A 21,246-nucleotide genomic window follows, 5' to 3' on the forward strand; every position below is an offset into this window, starting at 1 on the left:
TGAAATTGTTCCAGAAAATGAAGTGATTCTCCCAGAAAATTATTGAAATTACACGTTTTGTTATACACGTTTATTTCCTTTGCATGTATTGGAACAACACAAGAAAAGAGAGAAAAAAAGGGAAATTGAACATAATTTCACACAAAATAGGGCGGACAAAATTGTTGGCATCTTGCCAAAATTGTGGGTAAACAACTTTGTTTCAAGCATGTGAAGCTTGTTCAAACGCAATTGTGGCAAGTAATAGGTGTGGGCAATATGAAAATCACAACTAAAACCAGATAAAAATGGGAGAAATGGATTCAATCTTTGCATTGTGTACATATGTGTGGCACACTAAGCATGGAGAAAACAGAAAAAGGAGAAGAGAACTGTCTGAGGACTTGAGAACCAAAATTGTTGAAAAATATCAACAATTTCAAGGTTATAAGTCCATCTTTAGAGATCCACATGTTCCTTTGTCCAAGGTGCACAGATAATCAATAAATTTACAACCCATACAGTCAAATATGGTGAAGGTTCAAAGGTATTTTGGGGTTGCTTTGCAGCCTCTGACTGTGTGCAAGGCATCAGGAAATCTGAAGATCAGCAAAGGATTTTGGGTCACAATATAGTGCCTAGTGTCAGAAAGCTGAGTTTGCGTCCTAGGTCATGGGTCTTCCAGCATGAAAATGAGCCCAAACATACTTCAAGAAGCACCCAGAAAATGGATGGAAACAAAGTGCTGGAGAGTTCTGACCAGCAATGAGTCTGGATCTAAATCCCATTGAACACCTGTGGAGAGATCTTAAAATTGCTGTATTGAGAAAAATATTAAAATTTGAGAGTCCTCAGTGGTTGATACCATCTCTTCAGTTAGCCATTAGTCAGTAAGCTTTCGAGACTACTCAGGTCTCATCAGACAAAGTATAACACAAAATCTGAAGAGTCACATATTTATACATAACAGGGCACAGGAATAATGCAATAGATAAGACAAGTGATGTGAAGCAGAACTATCAGTTTCGGAAAAGGATAAGCAGTTGTGGCCGTAAAAATGTGTGGACACAAGTAGATCTATTCTTTTTTTCTTTTTTTGTGTGGTGATGAGAATTCATCTAAGTTTTTGCCCCATCTCCCCTACATACAGACCCCCAGTTGGACATTTGCTACATATAATTAAGTACATTACATTAGATGTGATGCAGCTGAAAGTACCTGGGATCTTGTGGTCCTGATGTGAGTTGGGAATCTTTATCTTGTCCATGGTCATTATAAATGGACAAGTTTGACATATACAGTTGGTGAGGATGAATTTTGTAAGTTTCACCACAAAGGTGAAACTATCCTACCGGTCAGTTTGCTTTTCCTCCCAGTACCTTTTCATTCTAACAATGTTAGGTTTCTGGGAGATTATACTTGTTCCTTTTATTTTTGGTTCTCCTTAGCTTGCCTTCTTTGCCCTATATGAATGTGTTTTTGTTTCTCATTCAGGGTTTTCGTATTTTACTTCATACTTTCCTTTCCCCTTGTTGATAATGTGTTGCGGCCTCCCCTCTGGTTCCTCAGGAGGTATGAGAAACTCCTCAACGACTTATTAGGGAGTTAGGTCTGTGGTTGCGTTTTTAGTTGTACAGCTAGGGCCTTTCTTGTCTGTAGAGACTAGTTGGGTGTAGTTGCGGCATTCTCCCCTGTGTGGGTTCTCCAGTGGTTATCAAGATGCGCTTTCTGTTTAAAACATTTCCCACATTTTGAACATAAAAAGGCTTCTCCCCTGTGTGAGTTCTCTGATGTTTATTAAGATATGATTTCTGTACAAAACATTTCCCACAATCTGAACATGAAAAAGGCTTCTCTCCTGTGTGAGTTCTCTGATGTTTGATAAGAGTAGATTTCGCTGTAAAATATTTCCCACATTCTGAACATGAAAATGGCTTCTCTCCTGTGTGTGTTCTCTGATGGTTGATAAGAGTTGATTTCTTTGCAACACATTTTCCACATTCTGAACATGAAAATGGCTTCTCCCCTGTGTGAGTTCTCTGATGTATATTAAGATTTGATTTCTGTACAAAACATTTCCCACAATCTGAACATGAAAATGGCTTCTCTCCTGTGTGAGTTCTCTGATGTTTGATAAGAGTTGATTTCTCTGTAAAACATTTTCCACATTCTGAACATGGAAAAGGCTTGTCCCCTGTGTGAGTTCTCTGATGTTTGAAAAGATTTGATTTATGTACAAAACATTTCCCACAATCTGAACATGTAAATGGCTTCTCTCCTGTGTGAGTTCTCTGATGATTGATAAGAGTTGATTTCTCTGTAAAGCATTTCCCACATTCTGAACAGGAAAATGGCTTCTCTCCCGTGTGAGTTATCTGGTGCCTAGCAAGACTTGTTTTCTGATTAAAACATCTCCCACACTTGGAGCAAGAAAATCTATTCTTCGCTGTGTGAATTTTTTGATGTTTAAGAAAAGACTTTTTGAGAGGAAAACTATTTCTATATTCTGAATGTGAAAATGTCTTCTTTGCATTAGGAGCAGTTTGTTTTTTAATGCTTATTTTGTGACTTTGATTTTCCATAGTAGTCGGTAATGAATCAGAAGACAGGACCTGTTTCAAAGGATCAGATGACAGATCTTTGCTGTGAAGGGATGATGGCATATCTGGAGTAATGGCATTCACTTCAATTGTATCCTGTGGGATCTGAAAATTATCTGATTTGAAAATTGAAGGTGTCAGCTGTCCCTCTGATCTCCTGGTACAGTCATCTGCTAAGAATAAAACCAATTATTATTTTTTAATAAAAAAATCCTTGAATTTTATATTTTTGAACATTTCTACTTAAATTGTCTGTAAAAAAGGCAAGTTATATTAAAAAATTCACTTATTCACCAGGACAATGACCATCTAATAGAAAACCTCATAGGATGGACCAGGAGCGTGGTGTTCAACTGTTTGTTCATTCTGCCTCCCAAATATGGAGTAAAAGGCGCAGGCTCTGTCCAGCTACTAAGATTAGGTTTGCTGGTACCTGTAGTACCATCGAGTCTGACAGTATGGGTGTATGTTCTGTCTAGCTGGATTAATCTGCTCCCTGCTTCAGCAATTTGGAAAGCACCACACCCTACTAAAGCTGGAAGCATATTGCCGGAAGCTGCCAGATACAGCCTTGTTCTCCTCTGGTTCAGTCCTCTGTGCTCAGCTCCCGGCTTGTGTATTTGTTTCTGTTGTGACCTCGGCCCATTTACGGACTACTCTTGTGTCTTCTGATTTTGTATTTTCTCTATCCTCTTGGTTCTGACCCGGCTACCTGACTATTCTTCTTTCCATCTCAGTCCACCGAATAGCAGGTAACACTGTGGCTCAAGCCTAGGGGTCTCTGTGTAGGTCCAGATCCATGTAGAGGGTTTAAAGGGTGATGAGCAAAGTAATTTGTGAAATCTGTAAACAGGGTAGATAGTGATAAGCCTGTTCATGGTAGCCATCTTTTGAGCATTCCTAATAGCTAAATGTCACTCCTTACCTTCTTAACCTGCCATGTGCCCAAACAGTAGTGTACAACCGTATATAGGGGATTGTCAGATTCAAAAATTCAAAAATAATTTGTAAGGTCCATTTGTTTCCTATTATCCTTTGTGAAGAATTCCAAAATTATCACCACATAAAGTGACACACGTCAGATTTGAAAAATGGGGCCTGATTCGAAACAAAATACTGGCTGCGGGAAGAGGTTAAATTAGAGGATTACTGAAGTCAAAAACTGTGACTATACACAATAACACATCTACTGAAATGATAAAACTGAACAGTCTCCATCAGAGAAAAATGAGTAACTAGTGGTGAAACCTCTCTGGGGTAATTAGAGTATGGGGCTCGGTGGCTCTTGGCAATCTAAACTATCGTAAGGGACAATATTTTCTGTCAGATGAGTTTCAAGAAGAAATATTAGACATTTAAAGTGAACTTTTTATAATAGTGCAGAGATGAGGTGTCTTAAATTTAGATCTCGGTCATTTGGAAGAGGCAATGGAGATCTTTTTGAAAGACTACCAGGGAGTTACAGACTCACATAAGTGAGGCCGGCCGATCCAACCACAATGAAAATACATACAGAATGAACTTGTAAAAAAAGAAAGAATATATAAACATGTAACATCCCCAACAACAACGTATGTATGAAGGGAGAAATCCAACACTAAACTGGAGTCACATTCATTTATGGTTGACCATTTGGGCCGAACACGCCGGAACCACGAACACGAACCTGAATTTGAAATGCCGAACAAATTCGCTCAATACTATTTATGATGTGGAGTGAATCCATGAAACCAGGGCTGGAGCCATGCCAACACATCACCTGCAGGCGTGAATAAATGTATATTACAACCATCAGCCACGCACAGCTTAGAGATATATCATGGCACAGGTGTAATGTTTTCTGTATAGTTTATCACAATCCTGTTTGAAGTTAGTTGGTTTTAAAAGAAATTGAAAAGTCAGGATAAAGGGAAACTCTGTTATTGTACAGAAATTCACACGTGCCCCTCAGTGGACATTTAATGTTGTCGATCATAAAAGTGAAGTTTGGCCAGAAAGACTGGACCTGGTCTTGTAGGGACCATATGAGCACATTCAGCAGCACAGAAGGGAGAGAAGGGAGATTCATCCAATAAGATATCAGGGATCTAGGAAGACAACACCATCATTACCCTCTGCTTTCACATAGAGGCCCATCATAATAGTTTTCTTCAAGTGATTTTTTAATTTGTCAGCACAATCTACGTACGCTGACATTTGGCTTTATAGTTTACAGACCTGGGCAGGTAATGGTCAGCGTCTACTAATCCCAGGGGGTAGGTGGATCCTCCAGGTTGTAAGTTCTATAGAAAAGGGCTTTCACAATTTCCCAAAGTAATTTGAATATTTTCGGACGGAGGAGAATGTTGTGGTCTAGCGGCAAAATGGTGATCACACGATTGTGATACGACTACACCACTGATAAAGCAGCCACAGCCGAAGTCTGAAAAGAATCTGTGACTTCTGTGTATTCAGTGGTTACTACTCACCTGGGTAGTCATATGTAGGAATCTCCTCTTTACACCACTCATCACCCCTCACATATGTCTCTGTAGTATTAATATGGGTCAGATCTTCACCCTGAAACAAATATTATAAAAGTCAAAGACAGATGGAAAAGTCACAAGTTTGATCGGCTCTAATCCTCTTATCTCCATCGTTCTCATGACACAAATATAAAACATAATAATGGTGGATAAAACAGAACTGAAGACATGACCTTTACAGCCGTCTACACATCATAGGGGAGATCTCATGACACCTTCTCTCCATCTACCTGAGGAACATTGAGATCTTCTTGTTTACAGTTCTGTGGAAGAAGAGGACGGGGACATCTCTCTGGTGTTGTCCTCTTACTAGATAGATCTGGAGGAAACGCATACAGGGACTGTATTCATTCTTTACATACAGATAATTATAGGCCGTGTGTATTTAGTCCTATTAAATGGTGATGTGAGGGGCTGGGGAACCTCCATCATGATGTCCCTGTACAGATCTTTGTGTCCTTCTAAATACTCCCACTCCTCCATGGAGAAATAGACGACGACATCCTGACACCTTATAGGAACCTGACACATACAATGATACCGTCATCCCCCAATCCCTTCATAGCGTTACTGTATAATGTCCCAGCATTCCCAGCAGTGTCACCTCTCCAGTCAGCAGCTCAATCATCTTGTAGGCGAGTTCTAGGATCTTCTGGTCATTGATGTCCTCATGTATCAGGGGGTGAGGTGGAGGCCCCGTGATTAATCTCTGGTTATGGAGAGACACATTAATAAATCTCACTACAGACATTTCCAGAGTCCTCATCTCTCCAGTTCTGTTCATCTGTTATTCCCATAGATAAGAATGATGTAATGGGACGTCATCAGAATCTCTCACCTCTCCAGTAAGCCGGAAGAGGATCTCTAGGGTGAGGTGTAATATCCTCTCCACCATCTTGTCCATCATTTTCCTGGATAAATCAGGAAAATTTTCTTATATAGACGATCGTCACTGAGAGGATCCGGTATTTTAGAGATCTGAATGAGAAAAAGATGAGCTGATGGACCATTTTTCTGCAAACGATGATGCGGAATCCAAAATGTACCACGAGTACCCTTTATCCCTTAATCTGGTGTTCAGGTCTATTGCCGGTATATTAAAATCTATGACATTCGAGCAGTACCTTCTCAACCATAAAAATTGTCCCTTGGGTTTTCCTCTTTTTATGGGGATGGGGGTGGTGGTTATCCCACTTCAATAGTTTATTAGTGCTTGAAGGTTTCTGGTAGATGAGTGTCCCTAGGGTCCCGTTACAATCCTTCTTGATCAGTACATACAGGAATGGCAACTGGTAATAATTGGTGTTGGTCTGCTCCTTTAAACAAAATGTACTTTTCAGGTTATATCCCCAGTACCCTCACTTTTCATCCCTTCTTTTGAGGCCCACACAGTCAGACTCTACCGGCCCTTCTCCCTGCGAGTGGCAGTTATGTATCGCCCTCAGGGCCCCTCCTGTCAGTTTGTGGATCACTTTGCCACTTGGCTTCCAAACTTTCTATCCTATGACATCCCCACCCTCATCATGGGAGACTTTAACATCCCAATAGGCGATTCCCTCTCCCCATCTGCCACTCATCTTTTATCGCTAAATTCCTCCTTCGGCCTTTCACAGCTTACTAATTCTCCTACACATGAAGATGGAAATACTCTTTGACCTGATCTTCGCCCGGCTCTGTTCAATACATGACTTAACTAACTCTCCTCTTCTGCTCTCTGATCACAACCTTCTTTTATTCTCTGTCAAGAACTGTCACCCTGCTCAAGACACCTCCACTTTCCACACTTATAGAAATATACATGCCATTAACACCCAGAAATTTATGAAAAAGGTGCAATCATCATTGGCCCCAATCTCCTCCCTCTCATGCCCTGACTTTGCACTGAAGCATTATAACGAAACATTGCAATGAGCCCTGGATGAAGGCACAGCTCCTACACAGAGAACAACTCGGCACAGACGGCGACAATCCAGGAACACGCTGCAAACACGTTTTCTCCAGCGGGGCTCCAGGTGTGCCGAACGGCTGTGGACAAAATCTAATCTGGCCGAAGATTTCCTCCATTATAAATTTATGCTTAAAACTTATAACTCTGCCCTTCACCTCTCCAAACAAACCTACTTTAACAACCTCATCATCTCATGGTCCAATAATCCTAAACACCTGTTTGACACTTTTCATTCTCTCCTTAATCAAACAGCACAGGCCCCAACCACCAACCTCAGCACTGACGATCTGGCCAATTATTTCAAAGAAAAAATTGACCATATCCGACAGGAAATTTTCTCTCAATCCCCAAATGTTATGCATGCTCCTCCCTCCCACATTGTATCTTGCTCATTTTCTGACTTCGAACCAGTCACGGAAGAAGAAGTGACAAAGCTCCTTGCTTCCTCTCGCTCTACCACCTGCACCAGTGACCCTATTCCTTCACATCTCCTTCAGTCCCTTTCTCCAGCTGTCACCACTCACCTAACTAAAATATTCAACCTCTACCTCTCATCTTGTATTTTTCCCTCCTTTTTTAAACACCCCAGCATACATCCATTACTTAAAAAAACATCCCTCGACCAGAACTGTGCTGCTAACTACAGACTTGTTTCCAATCTTCAATTTATCTCTAAACTCCTGGAACGCCTGTTCCACTCCTGTCTAATAGCTATCTCTCAGATAACTCCCTTCTTGACCCTTTACAATCTGGTTTCTGCTCTTTACATTCTACTGAAACTGCACTCACTAAAGTTTCTAATGATCTACTAACAGCCAAATCTAATGGTCACTACTTCCTGCTGATTCTTCTGGATCTCTCTGCAGCATTCAACACTGTGGATCTACCTCTCTGACCGCTCCTTCACTTTGTCTTTTGCTGGCTCCTCTTCTTCTCCCCTCCCCCTTATTGTCGGGGTTCCTCAAGGATTAGTCCTAGACGCCCTTCTTTTCTACTTATATATCGCTCCTATTGGACAAACAATCAGCAAATTCGGTTTTCAGTACCATCTCTATGCTGATGACACCCAATTATACACCTTTTCTCCGGACATCACCCCTGCATTATTACAAAATACCAGTGATTGTCTTTCCGCTGTCTCTAACACTATGTCCTCCCTCTATCTAAAACTGAATCTGTCAAAAACTAAACTACTCCTATTTCCTCCCTCCACTAACCTATCTATGCCCGATACTGTCATTTCCGTTTGTGGCTCCATTATTACTCGCCAGCAACATGCCCGCTGTCTTGGGGTCATACTTGATTCAGATCTTTCCTTCACTCCTCACATCAAATCACTCGCTCGCTCGTGTCATCTACACCTCAAAAACATCTCTAGAATCAGAAATTTTCTTACCTTTGACTCGGTAAAAACTCTTACTGTAGCTCTTATTCATTCTCGTCTGGACTATTGCAACTCTTTACTTATCGATTTCCCTCTTTCTGAACTTTCCCCTCTCCAATCCGTCCTGAACACAGCAGTCAGGGTCATATTCCTCGCCAACCGACACAACGATGCCTCTTCCCTGTGCCAGTCATTGCACTGATTGCTCATCCAATACAGAGTTCAATATAAACTTATCGCTCTTACCCACAAAGCTATCCACGATTCAGCACCACTCTACATCTCCTCCCTCGTATCAGTCTACCACCCTACCCGTGCCCTCCGTTCTGCTAATGACTTAAAACTAAAATCCTCCGTAATCCGAACCTCCCACTCCAATCTCCAAGATTTCTCGCATGCTGCACCAATTCTTTGGAATGCACTACCCAGGACAATTTGATTAATTCCCAATACCCACAGTTTTAAGCGTGCCCTAAAAACCCATTTCTTTAGACTGGCCTATCACCTCAACACACTTATCTAACTGTCCCAGTTTGGCCCATATTAAAATTTTCTTCAAAATCATGCTCATACCATCCATGCACTGAATAGCCTCTGTCTGTACTGTACACATACTGGCTGGCGACCAGTTCATGTAGTGTTATGTACTTACCGTATTTAGTATATTAAGGCAGTATTATACAATATATGTACATTTTACCTTTTGTGTCTCCCCTATTTCCTTACAGACTGTAAGCTTGCGAGCAGGGCCCTCACTTTTAATATCTGAGTTATGCTTATTCTGTAAAGTCTGTATAAGTCCCCCCTAAAATTGTAAAGTGCTGTGGAATATGTTGTCGCTATAAAAATAAAAATTATTATTATAATAAATTCAGATGTAAATCTCAGGCCCACTCTACTGATGTTGAGTTCCCCGACAAATTAAAAAGATTGTTCACTTGTCCCTGACCAGATGATAAAAATGTAGTCAATATATTTGTACCATACCCCAATATATGGCTGCCACCACTTATAATCATGTCTGAATATTGTGGATTCCTCCCACCAGTCCAGGGATAGGTTAGCATATGAGGGGGCACAGGGGCTCCCCATCGCAGTACCCCTGAGCTGGTGGAAGTACTTACTGTCAAAAAGAAAGACGTTATGAGTAAGAGTGAATTTTAGAAGATCCTCCATGAAGTCATTATGTCTGCTACACTCTATCGATCTCGATTTCAAGAAATGTCTTACTCCTCTAATATCATCCTCATGTGGTATATTACTGTACAAAGCCTCAATATCTAGTAAGGCCTGCTCCCCTACATGCCTGTATACATGCTCGAGGGTATATATGGAGGGGAGCAGGAAATGGAAAAACATTCTCCAGAGGGATTATTCCAAATACAGGACCTCAGGTGGTAGTGTGAGAACATTATACTGTGGGGGGCATAATATATACTGCATAAGGGGCATAATGGGGCATTACACTGTGTGGGGGCATCATACATCCTGCATAAGGGGCATAATGGGGGCATTACACTGTGGGGGCATCATACATCCTGTATAAAGGGCATAATGGGGGCATTACACTGTGTGGGGGCATCATGCATACTGCATAAGGGGCATTACACTGTGTGGGGGCATCATACATCCTGCATAAGGGGCATAATGGGGGCATTACACTGTGTGGGGGCATCATACATACTGCATAAGGGGTATAATGGGGGCATTACACTTTGTGGGGGCATCATACATCCTGCATAAGGGGCATAATGGGGGCATTACACTGTGTGGGGGCATCATACATCCTGCATAAGGGGCATAATGGGGGCATTACACTGTGTGGGGGCATCATACATCCTGCATAAGGGGCATAATGGGGGCATTACACTGTGTGGGGGCATCATACATCCTGCATAAGGGGCATAATGGGGGCATTACACTGTGGGGGCAGTAAAGGGGTCCTGTACTATGAGAACAATACGTTTCCTCCCTTCCTGTCTCCATAGTTGGGTCGTATGTATCTATTACAGGAAACAGAACAAAAACCTTATGATTCTTATAAAGGGGTAACACTAGACCCCAAAAGAGCCTTCGTGCTGAAGGGGTTAATGCCCCCTGCGTCCAGTAATGGGGTCTCCAAATACCTCCACCTGCAGAGCCGCCACCACATATATGGCTGCTCTGTGCGCACAGGAGCTGTGATGAGGTCACAGGAGGGGAGGAGTCAGGGGTCACATGATCAGGGGCCTCAGTGGATGCAGGACTCTGCTGTGCTGGTTGTCATGGTGCTGGATGAGCTGAAGTTTATGTGTGGGGTCAGGAGGGGTTTACAGTGTGGATGTAGCAGAGCCGCGTGTGTACGAGGTGTACGGAGCAGAGCCGCGCGTGTACGAGGTGTACGGAGCAGAGCCACGTGTGTACGAGGTGTACGGAGCAGAGCCGCGTGTGTACGAGGTGTACGGAGCAGAGCCGCGTGTGTACGAGGTGTACGGAGCAGAGCCGCGTGTGTACGAGGTGTACGGAGCAGAGCCGCGTGTGTACGAGGTGTACGGAGTGGAGCCGCGTGTGTACGAGGTGTACGGAGCGGAGCCGCGTGTGTACGAGGTGTACGGAGCGGAGCCGCGTGTGTACGAGGGGTACGGAGCGGAGCCGCGTGTGTACGAGGTGTACGGAGCAGAGCCGCGTGTGTACGAGGTGTACGGAGCGGAGTCGCGTGTACGAGGTGTACGGAGCGGAGAAGCGCGTGTACGAGGTGTACGGAGCGGAGCCGTGCGTATACGAGGTGTACGGAGCGGAGCCGCGCGTGTACGAGGTGTACGGAGCGGAGCCGCGCGTATCCGAGGTGTACGGAGAGGAGCCGCGCATGTACGAGGCGTACGGAGCGGAGCCGCGCGTGTACGAGGCGTACGGAGCGGAGCCGCGCGTGTACGAGGCGTACGGAGCGGCGCCGCGCGTGTTCGAGGTGTACGGAGCGGAGCCGCGCGTGTACGAGGCGTACGGAGCGGAGCCGGGCGTGTACGAGGCGTGCTTAGCGGAGCCGGGCGTGTACGAGGCGTGCGGAGCGGAGCCGCGCGTGTACGAGGCGTACGGAGCGGAGCCGGGCGTGTACGAGGTGTACGGAGCTGGGCGTGTACGAGGCGTGCGGAGCGGAGCCGCGCGTGTACGAGGCGTACGGAGCGGAGCCGGGCGTGTACGAGGTGTACGGAGCTGGGCGTGTACGAGGCGTTCGGAGCGGAGCCGGGCGTGTACGAGGCGTGCGGAGCGGAGCCGGGCGTGTACGAGGCGTGCGGAGTGGAGCCGCGTGTGTACGAGGCGTGCGGAGCGGAGCCGCGCGTGTACGAGGCGTACGGAGCGGAGCCGGGCGTGTACGAGGCGTGCGGAGCTGGGCGTGTACGAGGCGTACGGAGCGGAGCCGGGCGTGCACGAGGCGTGCGGAGCGAAGCCACGCGTGTACGAGGCGTGCGGAGCGGAGCCGGGCGTCTACGAGGCGTGCGGAGCGGAGCCGGGCGTGTACGAGGCGTGCGGAGCGGAGCCGCGTGTGTACGAGGCGTGCGGAGCGGAGCCGCGCGTGTACGAGGCGTACGGAGCGGAGCCGGGCGTGTACGAGGTGTACGGAGCCGCGCGTGTACGAGGTGTACGGAGCTGGGCGTGTACGAGGCGTGCGGAGCGGAGCCGCGCGTGTACGAGGCGTACGGAGCGGAGCCGGGCGTGTACCAGGTGTACGGAGCCGCGCGTTTACGAGGTGTACGGAGCTGGGCGTGTACGAGGCGTACGGAGCGGAGCCGGGCGTGCACGAGGCGTACGGAGCGGAGCCGCGCGTGTCCGAGGTGTACGGAGAGGAGCCGCGCGTGTACGAGGCGTACGGAGCGGAGCCGCGCGTGTACGAGGCGTACGGAGCGGAGCCGCGCGTGTACGAGGCGTACGGAGCGGAGCCGCGCGTGTACGAGGCGTACGGAGCGGCGCCGCGCGTGTTCGAGGCGTACGGAGCGGAGCCGCGCGTGTACGAGGCGTACGGAGCGGAGCCGGGCGTGTACGAGGCGTGCGGAGCGGAGCCGGGCGTGTACGAGGCGTGCGGAGCGGAGCCGGGCGTGTACGAGGTGTACGGAGCTGGGCGTGTACGAGGCGTACGGAGCGGAGCCGGGCGTGCACGAGGCGTGCGGAGCGAAGCCACGCGTGTACGAGGCGTACGGAGCGGAGCCGGGCGTGTACGAGGCGTACGGAGCGGAGCCGGGCGTGTACGAGGCGTGCGGAGCGGAGCCACGCGTGTACGAGGCGTACGAAGCGGAGCCGAGCGTGTACGAGGCGTACGGAGCGGAGCCGGGCGTGTACGAGGCGTACGGAGCGGAGCCGGGCGTGTACGAGGCGTGCGGAGCGGAGCCGGGCGTGTACGAGGCGTGCGGAGCGGAGCCGGGCGTGTACGAGGCGTGCGGAGCCGCGTGTGTACGAGGCGTGCGGAGCGGAGCCGCGCGTGTACGAGGCGTACGGAGCGGAGCCGGGCGTGTACGAGGTGTACGGAGCTGGGCGTGTACGAGGCGTACGGAGCGGAGCCGGGCGTGCACGAGGCGTGCGGAGCGAAGCCACGCGTGTACGAGGCGTGCGGAGCCTAGCCGGGCGTCTACGAGGCGTGCGGAGCGGAGCCGGGCGTGTACGAGGCGTGTGGAGCGGAGCCGCGTGTGTACGAGGCGTGCGGAGCGGAGCCGCACGTGTACGAGGCGTACGGAGCGGAGCCGGGCGTGTACGAGGTGTACGGAGCCGCGCGTGTACGAGGTGTACGGAGCTGGGCGTGTACGAGGCGTGCGGAGCGGAGCCGCGCGTGTACGAGGCGTACGGAGCGGAGCCAGGCGTGTACGAGGTGTACGGAGCCGCGCGTGTACGAGGTGTACGGAGCTGGGCGTGTACGAGGCGTACGGAGCGGAGTCGGGCGTGCACGAGGTGTACGGAGCGGAGCCGCGCGTGTCCGAGGTGTACGGAGAGGAGCCGCGCGTGTACGAGGCGTACGGAGCGGAGCCGCGCGTGTACGAGGCGTACGGAGCGGAGCCGCGCGTGTACGAGGCGTACGGAGCGGAGCCGCGCGTGTACGAGGCGTACGGAGCGGAGCCGCGCGTGTACGAGGCGTACGGAGCGGCGCCGCGCGTGTTCGAGGCGTACGGAGCGGAGCCGGGCGTGTACGAGGCGTGCGGAGCGGAGCCGGGCGTGTACGAGGCGTGTGGAGCGGAGCCGCGTTTGTACGAGGCGTGCGGAGCGGAGCCGCGCGTGTACGAGGCGTACGGAGCGGAGCCGGGCGTGTACAAGGTGTACGGAGCCGCGCGTGTACGAGGTGTACGGAGCTGGGCGTGTACGAGGCGTACGGAGCGGAGCCGGGCGTGCACGAGGCGTGCGGAGCGAAGCCACGCGTGTACGAGGCGTACGGAGCGGAGCCGGGCGTGTACGAGGCGTACGGAGCGGAGCCGGGCGTGTACGAGGCGTGCGGAGCGGAGCCACGCGTGTACGAGGCGTACGAAGCGGAGCCGAGCGTGTACGAGGCGTACGGAGCGGAGCCGGGCGTGTACGAGGCGTACGGAGCGGAGCCGGGCGTGTACGAGGCGTGCGGAGCGGAGCCGGGCGTGTACGAGGCGTGCGGAGCGGAGCCGGGCGTGTACGAGGCGTGCGGAGCCGCGTGTGTACGAGGCGTGCGGAGCGGAGCCGCGCGTGTACGAGGCGTACGGAGCGGAGCCGGGCGTGTACGAGGTGTACGGAGCTGGGCGTGTACGAGGCGTACGGAGCGGAGCCGGGCGTGCACGAGGCGTGCGGAGCGAAGCCACGCGTGTACGAGGCGTGCGGAGCCTAGCCGGGCGTCTACGAGGCGTGCGGAGCGGAGCCGGGCGTGTACGAGGCGTGTGGAGCGGAGCCGCGTGTGTACGAGGCGTGCGGAGCGGAGCCGCGCGTGTACGAGGCGTACGGAGCGGAGCCGGGCGTGTACGAGGTGTACGGAGCCGCGCGTGTACGAGGTGTACGGAGCTGGGCGTGTACGAGGCGTGCGGAGCGGAGCCGCGCGTGTACGAGGCGTACGGAGCGGAGCCAGGCGTGTACGAGGTGTACGGAGCTGGGCGTGTACGAGGCGTACGGAGCGGAGTCGGGCGTGCACGAGGTGTACGGAGCGGAGCCGCGCGTGTCCGAGGTGTACGGAGAGGAGCCGCGCGTGTACGAGGCGTACGGAGCGGAGCCGCGCGTGTACGAGGCGTACGGAGCGGAGCCGCGCGTGTACGAGGCGTACGGAGCGGAGCCGCGCGTGTACGAGGCGTACGGAGCGGAGCCGCGCGTGTACGAGGCGTACGGAGCGGCGCCGCGCGTGTTCGAGGCGTACGGAGCGGAGCCGGGCGTGTACGAGGCGTGCGGAGCGGAGCCGGGCGTGTACGAGGCGTGCGGAGCGGAGCCGGGCGTGTACGAGGCGTGTGGAGCGGAGCCGCGTGTGTGCGAGGCGTGCGGAGCGGAGCCGCGCGTGTACGAGGCGTACGGAGCGGAGCCGCGCGTGTACGAGGTGTACGGAGCTGGGCGTGTACGAGGCGTACGGAGCGGAGCCGGGCGTGCACGAGGCGTGCGGAGCGAAGCCACGCGTGTACGAGGCATACGGAGCGGAGCCGGGCGTGTACGAGGCGTACGGAGCGGAGCCGGGCGTGTACGAGGCGTGCGGAGCGGAGCCACGCGTGTACGAGGCGTACGAAGCGGAGCCGAGCGTGTACGAGGCGTACGGAGCGGAGCCGAGCGTGTACGAGGCGTACGGAGCGGAGCCGGGCGTGTACGAGGCGTGCGGAGCGGAGCCACGCGTGTACGAGGCGTACGGAGCGGAACCGGGCGTGTACGAGGCGTGCGGAGCCGGGCGTGTACGAGGCGTACGGAGCGGAGCCCGGCGTGTACGAGGCGTGCGAAGCGGATGCTGCCCCTCTCCAGGAGCGATCACAGCAGCATGGCATGAGACTTTCTTGTACTACACTGACTGTCCTGACAGAACACAGCTCGTCAGGACGTAGCCCCGACCTCCAGCGACAGCCGGACAGTCCCATTGCATCGGGGACGGTTGGGAGGTTTCTGTATATAAGTTGTGTGTGATAATTGTAGAATTATTAATGTCTCAGCATAAAAGGATGTACCTGAGTGTTTGTGTCGGGGTCCACATGCATGGAGGGGGTTGAGGCGGTGCTGGCTGTATTATGCAGACGGCATCTGCCTGTAACAGTAGGAACCAGAAACTACTAGAAACTCTGCACCAAAATGAAGCAAATCCTTATTCTGGGGACTTCGCCTTGTACGTAACACCCCCGGATCCGGTACAACCCGGGCAGATGGTCTCATTCATGTCATTTTCTGCTTAAGGTTCTGCGGTTTTCTGGCCAACTATAAAAAAGAAAAAGCGTAAAACAATATTTGTTTCTGCTGCATTGACATAAGTACAATCTTTCATTATATATAAATCTATTAGGCTGTGTGCCCACGTAGCGTTTTTCAAGCGTATATGCTGCGGAATTTCCGCAGCGTAAACGCTTGAAAAACGCATGTATATCCGCACCCCATGGTCCCCAATGGCATTCCGCAATGTCAATGCCCATGCTGCGGATTTTTCCGCAGCGTATATGCTGCGGTCAAAAATCCGCAGCATGTTCATTAATTTTATGTGCGGATGGTACCCAAGTCTGGATGAGAGGAGACTCTCATCCAGACCTGGGTACCAAAGAACCTGTAAAAAAAAAGAATAAAGTTTATACTTATCTTCTGATGTTTTCCCTCCGTCGCGCTGTTGTGTGAAGGACCTGCCACGTCATTGAGTCATGTGACCCACCACATGACTCAATGACGTCACCGCAGGTCCTGCACACAACAGCGTGAGCCGCTCAAGACTCCGGACGGGGCAGAGAATGCATCAGAAGGTGAGTATAAAGTTTATTTTTTTATTTTTTACCATTCTGAACAAGTTGTCAAGCACTTTTCCAAGTGATGCTTGGAGAAGTGCTTGATAACCCGCATGCGGAAATGCATGCAAAGACGCCTCACAAACGCTTCTACCTGGCGGGAAAACCGCATGTAATATCCGCATGCGATTTTCCCGCCAGGGAGAAGCGTAAAAAATATGCTTCAGGTCCGCAACGTGGGCACATAGCCTTACACGTCGGGTCAATGCTGTAAAGGACAGTAAAGTGCCAGGGTTGTGGTTGTGGTTTTTGGGTCTCTCTACTTCCCTCCCAAAAATGCAATCAGAAACTTGTAACTACTGATCTCTCCACAAGAAAAAGCCGACAACTCCATCAATGGGATCATTCTATAAAATTAGGTCTTCGCAAGATGAAAATGGTCTCACAAACCACATTTTTTTTTAAATGTTCATAAAAAACCCCGAAACTAACAAAAATAATAACCTTACTTTGATTTTTTCCCCATTTTTCAATACTTTATGTGCTAAATTGAATGTTCTCATTCCAAACAACAACTAGTCCCACAAAACACAAGCCCTCCGTCTATGTGAATGAAAAAACAAAGTTATATTTTTTGGGAAAAAGGGGAGGAAAAAAACAAAAAAATGGTCTTGTCAGAATAATGTAATTGCTATATATATATTTTTTAAATTGAATAATTTTACCCCAAAATTGTGATCTGTTATAATATTCTCATTCTTCCTGCGAGATTAATCATTAGTCTGTAAATAAATCCAAACATCTGGAAGATGTAGAACAATATATCTGTGATCCTCTTCTGCCAGGATAAGCGCCTCCTTTCTGTCCTTTCTGTGATGGAGAAAACGCTTGAAAGATTCAGAAAGTCCGATGAGTTTTTGGAGCTTATTGTAAAGGGCCTTAATGACGACCTGGGTAAGAAACCACCAGAAACAAAGGATCCAACCAGGTAAGTTCTAATGATCCCATCTGATAAAATGATCAGCTTTATTTCCATGGGATTGTTCTGTAGCAGAGATGGGACCTGCAGCATTTTGATCCTGAACTTCACTATGTATAGATGTAGTAAAGCTTAATGTGACAATTCACACACCGCAGTGATAAATTGTCTCAGAAGGTTAGCTCTCATAACAGAATTAACATCACTTATAGTGGAACTAAACTTACAATTTATTTTCAGAATTGTGAAAATTATGGCACTTTGCAAAGCACTTCATTAGTTTCTTTGGCGTCATATCCATAAAATGATGATATTAAAGTGGCCTCCAGACCCTGCTTTTCCCCAGTGCAGGAGCGTTGCTGGGGTCCTAAGAGATCAGGGACCCCAGCCCCAAAGTACATGTTTCCCCATATAACCTCCCTGCCACTTAAAAGAGGATTTATACATATATAATTACAGTATACCACTGTTACTAATCTAAAATACACTATACAAAGACCAATATTCCCAAAATTACTACTATACAAGGCCAAAATGATCCTGCTACACAATGTCCTCTACCATCACCACCACTCAGTGAGTCTATATATGAAAGAAAACCCCGCAGGGTAAAAGACCATCAAAGGAGTCCAGGGAGTATAAAATCTATCATATTTATTCAGCAATAGAAAAATAAGACGATGGGGGAAGGGACACAACACATATGTGATTGTTAGACATGTAAGCGAAAAAAAAGCAAGGCACGCAAGGAAGGGGCCATTCCAGGTATAATGGCTGTCTATAGTATCATCATGGGTATACTAAAATATCCCAAAATAGACACCGCATATATTCCACTGGGGGCAACAGTCATCATATGCAGGTGCATCTCACTAAATTACAATATCATCAAAAAGTTAATTTATTTGAGTTCTTCAATGCAAAAAGTGAAACTCATATATTATATAGAGTCATTACAGACAGAGGGATCTATTTCAAGTGTTTATTTCTGTTAATGTTGACGATTATGGCTTACAGCCAATGAAAACACAAAAGTCATTATCTCAGTAAATTAGAATAATTAACAAAAAACACCTGCAACGGCTTCTTAAGTGTTTAAAAATGTCCCATAGTCTGTTTCAGTAGGCTCCACAATCATGGGGAAGACTGCTGACTTGACAAATGCCAAGAAGGCAGTCACTGACACCATCCACAAGGTCCCAGAGTTCCAATTTTCCTTTGGAAATCAAGGTCCCAGAGTCTGGAGGAAGAGTGGAGAGGCCACAATCCAAGCTGCTGGAGGTCTAGTGTGAAGTTTCCACAATCAGTGATGGTTTGGGGAGCCATGTCATCTGCTGGTGTAGGTCCACTGTGTTTTATCAACACCAAAGTCAGGGCAGCCATCTACCAGGAAATTTTACAGCACTTCATGCTTCCCTCTGTCAACAAGCTTTTTGGAGATGGAAATTTCATTCTCCAGCAGGACTTGGCACCTGTCCACACTGCCAAAAGTACCAATACCTGGTTTAAAAACAACAGTATCACTCTGCTTAATTGGTCAGCAAACTCACATGACCTTAACTCCATAGAGAATCTATTATGGAGAATCTATGGGGTATTGTCAAGAGGAAGATAAGAGACACCAAACCTAAGAAAGCAGAGGAGCTGAAGGCTGCTATCAAAGCCACCTGGGCTTCCATAACACCTCAGCAGGGCCACAGGCTGATCGCCTCCATGCCACACCGCATTGATGCAGTAATTGATGCAAAAGGAGCCCTGACCAAGTATTGAGGGCATTTACTGAACATACATTTCAGTAGGCCAACATTTCGGATTTTAAAAACATTTTTCAAGCTGATGTTATAAAGTATTTTAATTTATTGAGATAATGACTTTTGTGATTTCATTGGCTGTAAGCCATAATCAATGGTGTACCGCCAATGGTGGCAGGCCACACCACTGCTATGGGGCCCGTGAGCCTCGGGGGAGCGAGGAGGATAGGTGAGTATTGGAGGGGTGGGAGGTTGCAGCGGCGGAGGAGCGGGCACACACAGTAGCGGCTGCTGTAGCTACCACGTGTGCCCGCTGCTAAAGGGACATGAATATTCCCTCTTCTCCACATCCATGGGCGTGGAGAAGAGGGAATATTCATTCTCTTTAGTAGCGGGCACGGAGGAGCGCTGAGCTGTGGCTCCTGCTTACAGTGCCCGCTACTAAAGAGAATGCATATTCACGCTTGTCAACGCTCATAGTCCCGGCGTGGAGAGGAGTGAATATGCCGGCAGCAGCAGCAGCTCACCTCGACAACTGAGAGCGCGCGCTGCTCAGATACCAACATGAGCTGCTGGCTGACAGAACACAGCAGCTCTGGAGCAGAGGTGAGGAAGGAAGGTGAGTATAAGTGTTTATTTTTTGTGTGTGCAGTGATGGGGCCACACATACCAGGATTGGGGGGTGAGGAGGCCATACATAACAGGATTGGGGGATGAGGGGGCCATGCATACCAGGATTGGAGGATTAGGGGGCCATACATACCAGGATTGGGGGATGAAAAGGCCACACATACCATTATTGACCCCATTTCTGGCGATTGGATATTTCCCTGGATCTCATGTATCCTGGGCTGCATATTGCTGTATTGCATAGGCTTACGTTATGTGAACAATGGCCAAATAGCTGTTGGCTGAGAACTCATCCTAAAAGATAAAATATGCAATGGAGGTTTCTAATACGGCTTCCAACGAAGATGTGACATCATCCAAATGTGTATAAGAACTAGCGAGTGATAAAGGAGACAATGGCTGGTAGGTAATAAGTCATTACCTGTCTGCCAATATCTTGTTCTGGAAGACTTCAAGATATCATGTATTACATATTACATATTATTCTGAAAGAGCACCATGTAATACCACATGTGTCCTGGAGAGGCCACTACGTCCAGCAAAAAACAGCTGATTGCTGAGGGTGTTCACTGCCAGACCCCCGACTATCAACTGATCGCCTGCAAGTCCTCATTTGGGGACAGGAATTGTTCACACTTGGCATATTTTGTGATTCATGAGGGGAGGACAGTAGCCGGATATAGACTTTTTCTATAAAGTCAGATTAAAGGGGTTTTCAGTAATGTTTTTATCTATAATATAAGTCGGCATGCGTGTCTCTGTCCGAAGCCTCGATAGACTGCGCATGCGTGACGCGCAGTCTGGCTCCAGACATAATCACGCATCCAGCCGTTACAGGTAAGAGGAGTGTATGGCGCTGGAGATCGCGGAATGCGTAGACACTGAACGCATCCCGCGATCTCCGGCGCCATACTTACATACTTACCTGACTGGGAGAAGCGTTGCTGCGGCGCCTCTCTTCGCTGGAGACCGGGGGCGGAGTGAAGGCGTCGGACCGGGGCGTGCGCATTGCGCTATCCGGCGCCATTTTACTGAAGACACATATACAGTGTGTCTTCAGCAAAATGGCGCTGGACAGCGCGATGCCCCAGCGCCGCACTCCTCCCCCGGCCTCCGGCAGAAGAGGACGCAGCAGCATTGGAGCACAGAGAAGAAAAGTCAGTATAACACGTAACAGGATTGTGGGGTGAGGGCACCATGCATATATCAGGATATGGGGGTGAGGGGTACCACACATACCAGGATTGGGGGGTGAGGGGTACCACACATACCAGGATTGGGGGAGAGGGGTACCACACATACTAGGATTGGGGGTGAGGGGTACCACGCATACCAGGATTGGGGGTGAGGGGTACCACGCATACCAGGATTGGGGGGTGAGGGGTACCACGCATACCAGGATTGGGGGGTGAGGGGTACCACGCATACCACGATTGGGGGTGAGGAGTAACACATATACCAGGAGGGGGTGAGGGGTAACACGCATACCAGGATTGGGGGGTGAGGGGACCATGCATACCAGGATTGAGGGTTAGGGGTGCCACGCATACCGGGATTGGGGATGAGGGGTGCCACGCATACCAGG

At 49.2% G+C, this 21,246-nt stretch overlaps 2 protein-coding genes across 2 annotated transcripts in view; both read right to left on the reverse strand.

Annotated features, from left to right (window-relative positions):
• The window catches only part of LOC141182808 (uncharacterized), a 431,479-nt gene that overhangs the window by 135,501 nt on the left and 274,732 nt on the right, over positions 1–21,246 (reverse strand). The window lies entirely within an intron of this gene.
• On the reverse strand, positions 70–9,752 carry LOC141182872 (uncharacterized). The gene is made up of 4 exons (XM_073660994.1): positions 9,743–9,752; positions 5,335–5,423; positions 5,048–5,138; positions 70–2,749 (listed from the first exon to the last, which is right to left on the reverse strand). Exons 1-4 carry the CDS (start codon positions 9,750–9,752, stop codon positions 1,617–1,619), a joined length of 1,323 nt encoding a protein of 440 aa, XP_073517095.1. The 3' UTR covers positions 70–1,616.

The sequence above is a fragment of the Phyllobates terribilis genome, unplaced genomic scaffold, assembly GCF_046119375.1.
Source record: "Phyllobates terribilis strain yellow unplaced genomic scaffold, ASM4611937v1 Scaffold_36__1_contigs__length_13169755, whole genome shotgun sequence".
In the NCBI taxonomy this organism is placed as follows: domain Eukaryota; kingdom Metazoa; phylum Chordata; class Amphibia; order Anura; family Dendrobatidae; genus Phyllobates; species Phyllobates terribilis.

What these genes read in the sequence shown, in the direction of transcription:
- LOC141182872 (XM_073660994.1), bottom strand. An exon ending in AAGATCTCAATGTTCCTCAG is followed by an intron (nt 5,139 to 5,334) that starts GTAGATGGAGAG and finishes TATTTGTTTCAG; the next exon opens with GGTGAAGATCTGACCCATAT. An exon ending in TCCTACATATGACTACCCAG is followed by an intron (nt 2,750 to 5,047) that starts GTGAGTAGTAAC and finishes TATTCTTAGCAG; the next exon opens with ATGACTGTACCAGGAGATCA.